At 40.8% G+C, this 3,690-nt stretch overlaps 1 protein-coding gene across 1 annotated transcript; it reads right to left on the bottom strand.

The window, feature by feature from the left end:
* Positions 1-1,910: 1,910 nt before the first annotated feature.
* LOC118013491 (putative olfactory receptor 10D3) lies at positions 1,911-2,823 on the bottom strand. The gene is given in 2 exon segments (XM_035009432.1): positions 1,911-2,225; positions 2,227-2,823. Coding segments are annotated over 2 exon segments (912 nt in total).
* Positions 2,824-3,690: the final 867 nt, after the last annotated feature.

Below are 3,690 nucleotides of genomic sequence, written 5' to 3'. Positions count from 1 at the left end.
GGGGGCGGTTATAGACACCTCTGTAAAGTATTTTGACAGGGTGCATACAACAAACAAAACAGCTTAAATTCTTTGACCCAGTAATACCACAACTAAAAACACGTATGAAGTGTGGTAAAAACTTTTAGCAAAAAAATGTTCACGTAGGGTATTGGCTAATGGGGAAAAATAAATCATAATATAAGCTTAATGATACATGAATTATTATGACTATTATATTGATAGGATAGAATATCATACAGCTTTAAAAATATGCCTATTAACATTTTATTGTGAGCAGGGGTTTCTAGCAGGCCAGTGGATCTTTTCCCAGCAAAACTGATAAAAATTATAATAAACTATCTAAAGTCTCTGAAAATGGTCCTAAGGATATATGGCAAAAATAATAATAATAATAATTCAAGAAAATGTACCATAAGTTGGTAATAACAGAGAATATCTGTAATATTTGAATTGAGATCTGCTCCCCAGCATCCCTGTCCAATCCGGTGAGACAGAAACTCTACTCCAGACTGGTGCAGCAGCCAAGAACTAGCTCTTTCTCCCCAGCTCCCAGTCAGAGAAATTATCTTCCTAGAAGGGGCAGGATGTCAGCATTTCTCATCCTGTCGCCAACTACCTGCTGCTGAGGCTAAGTTCCAGGTAGGTGTGGCCAAATGTGATGGCTCCCTTCTTCTGCTCAGCTCCCTAGAGGCTCTACCTTGAGAATATGGGGGCCCTGACTGACTTTGCCCCAGCTCGTAAGCCAATGGTTCCACAAAGAGATACAAGCTGAGATGATGTGAGGCTACTGCTCATCTCCCATTTCCACTGAGTGCGCAGCTCTTGAAGTAGAGGTATTAAGAGAGAGGCACACCACTGTCTCCGCTTCCAGCTCTGGAGCTCTGGTTCAGACATCATGTCTGGGGAAAGAATCAAACAACCTGGGGAAAGACGACCAAAAGAAGCCTGCCTAGGGTCAGAACAAATCTCAAATCTGGACCTCATGGAACTACACCTTAAAGGACCTGAAATATGATTGGACTCATTTGTAGAGCCATTTAGGTCCCTGGAAATTATTGAAACACAATAAAGCAATCAGTCAGAAATCAGTGGAGCTCTACAGCTGGGTGTGGTCAGGGAAAGAGACCATCAAAGTGAGCCCTGCCGATGCAGTGTAGTGTGAGGACTACTTTGGGCACCCACAAAGTGGCAAGTTAAGATGTAAGATGGTAAGTCCTAGAGCAACCGCTAAGGTCACAACTTGGAAAATACAGCGAAAAAACTCATTAAAGGATTTAAAACGTAACATTAGAAATTAATGCAAAGGACAAAGTAAAGGAGGAAGAGAGAAACAAAAACATACAGGACATGAGACCTACAGGAAACAAAAAAGTAAAAGAGTCCATGTAAATATACATATACATATATATATATATAACCAAATATATACTATCTACAGGAGACACACTTTAGAAGAAGTACATATTTATGCTATAATCCTTATAATAAAGAGGCAGCATTAGCACCAGATTAAGACCATTCCATTCACACCCTAGCTCAGCATCTTTCTAACTATGTGACACTGGGGAAGTGTCTTAATCTCTCAATGCCTTAATATCCTCTTCAGTAAATTGAAATAATGCTATCCTCTCCATGTGATAATTACGGTAACTATATATGTCTGTATTTGTAAAGTGCACTGAATAGTGCTTGGCACCTAGTAAGCACTGTATAAGTTGTTGAATAAACAATTATATAAATATATACACATAAATCATACCAGAATATATTCAACCTCACCTACTTGTCCCAAACCCCACTTGGCAATCATGCCAACTCTAAGGGACTAGTTGCCCCAGATAAATACAAGGCCAACTCGTAGGGACAGAGGATGACCTGAACGCTTATGCCTCACAAGTACGTACTCCTCAGATTAGTGCTTTTCTCAGAGCCAACTTCACATCCTTGTTTCTCAATGTGTAGATCAAAGGGTTCAGGGAAGGGGTAACAATATTATTCAATACCTGAACCACAGAATCCAACCAGGGGCTGGAGGCAGGCCAGAGATAAATCATGACCACTGGTCCATAGAAGAGCAGGATGGAAGTCAGGTGCGCACTGCAGGTAGAAGAGGCTCCGCGCCAGCCTTCTGAGGAGCTGATTTTCAATACAGAGATAACAATGCGAGTATAAGAAGCGAGGATAAGAAGAAAACACCTGAGTGCCACAACACCTACATTGGTAGAGGAAACTCACCATCTGAGCTAGAGAGGTGTCTGCACAGGCCAGGGACAGCACCACCGGGATATCACAAAAGAAATTATCCACCTCATTGGGGCCACAGTAGGGTAACTTAAAGACCAGAAATGTGAGGATACTTCCATGTAGACAACCACCCAACCGAGTGCCCAACGTCAAACCGGTGCACACCCTGGGGTTCCTGATGATGGTGTACCGCAAAGGGTGACAAATAGCCACGAAGTGGTCATAGGCCATCACGGTGTACAGGAAACACTCAGTGCCACCCAGGAAGTGGTAAAAGAAGAGTTGACAGGCACAGCCCTGGTAAGAGATGGTCTGGCTTTGCCCCATGAGGTAGAGCATCATTTTGGGGGAACTCACTGGAGGGAAAAAGATGTCAAACACAGACAGGTTTCCCAGAAAGAAATACATGGGGGTGTGCAGGTTGGAGGAGACCAGAATGGTGAGGAAGATGAGCAGATTTCCCAGCAAGGTGAAGCGATAGAAGGCCAAAAATAAGACAAACAGCATGTTCTCCAGCCCTTCAGTATTGGGAATTCCCAGTAGGGTGAACCCTGTCACAGAAGTGTAGTTCTGCATGTTTGCACATCAGGGCATCCTGGAGAAGTAAAGCAATAATCATGATACAAGACCACAGATGACTGCAAAAATATCTTCTGAGAGAATTATTTCTGAGGCATGGGCTACAAGCAAAAGGAGGCCAAAAAAGGAAAAAGAGATCAACACTACATCTGGCCCTGGAGCTAAGTCATGTGTTACATCTGGCCTGTTTTTTCATGTGTTAAATGAAGTCACTGAGTAATGTATCTTTATAGTTGGCAAACCTCTGGCAGGAATCAACTCTTATTACCAGTTTTATGTAGTTTCTCCCAATCTGATTTACTGTCACACAAACTGGCACATTTCAAAATCATCCTCTCCATGGAAAATTTGTCATCAGGGGGCCATCTTATTTTAATATCAGCTAAGTCATAATCAGTTGGTGGTAAGTAGGCCAACTACCCAAATATATGCATATAAAAATGTGAACCTACATAGAAATGATATGCACTTGCCTACTTATTTTTACCTTCAACAATACTTTTTCCATTCTCCAGTGTTTATGTTCCAGGAAAAAAAGTAGAAAATTCATATTTATAACCTATCCACACACAAACAGAAATTGGACTGAATCTAGAAGGCATTAGGTAATAGAAGATAATAGAAATAACTACTGTATCCCACTAGAAACATATCTCTCTGAAGCTAGACTTTATTTCTATACTACAGAGCTCACAAATCTAAATTTCAATGACAATAATATCATTTAGCTTTATTAATTAGTGTCAGCAGATAAACCTAAAAAAACCCTCAATTATATTTTCAGAAGGACAGTATTTCCTTCTGTTCATTTGTATCCCATTTTATGTTAACCTTCCATATTTGTCATTGGATATAACTGATTTC

The sequence above is a fragment of the Mirounga leonina genome, unplaced genomic scaffold (assembly GCF_011800145.1).
Source record: "Mirounga leonina isolate KUSES-001 unplaced genomic scaffold, KU_Mleo_1.0 Mir_153, whole genome shotgun sequence".
NCBI classification, from domain to species: Eukaryota; Metazoa; Chordata; class Mammalia; order Carnivora; family Phocidae; genus Mirounga; species Mirounga leonina.
This window is presented reverse-complemented; position numbering and strand designations above follow the sequence as displayed.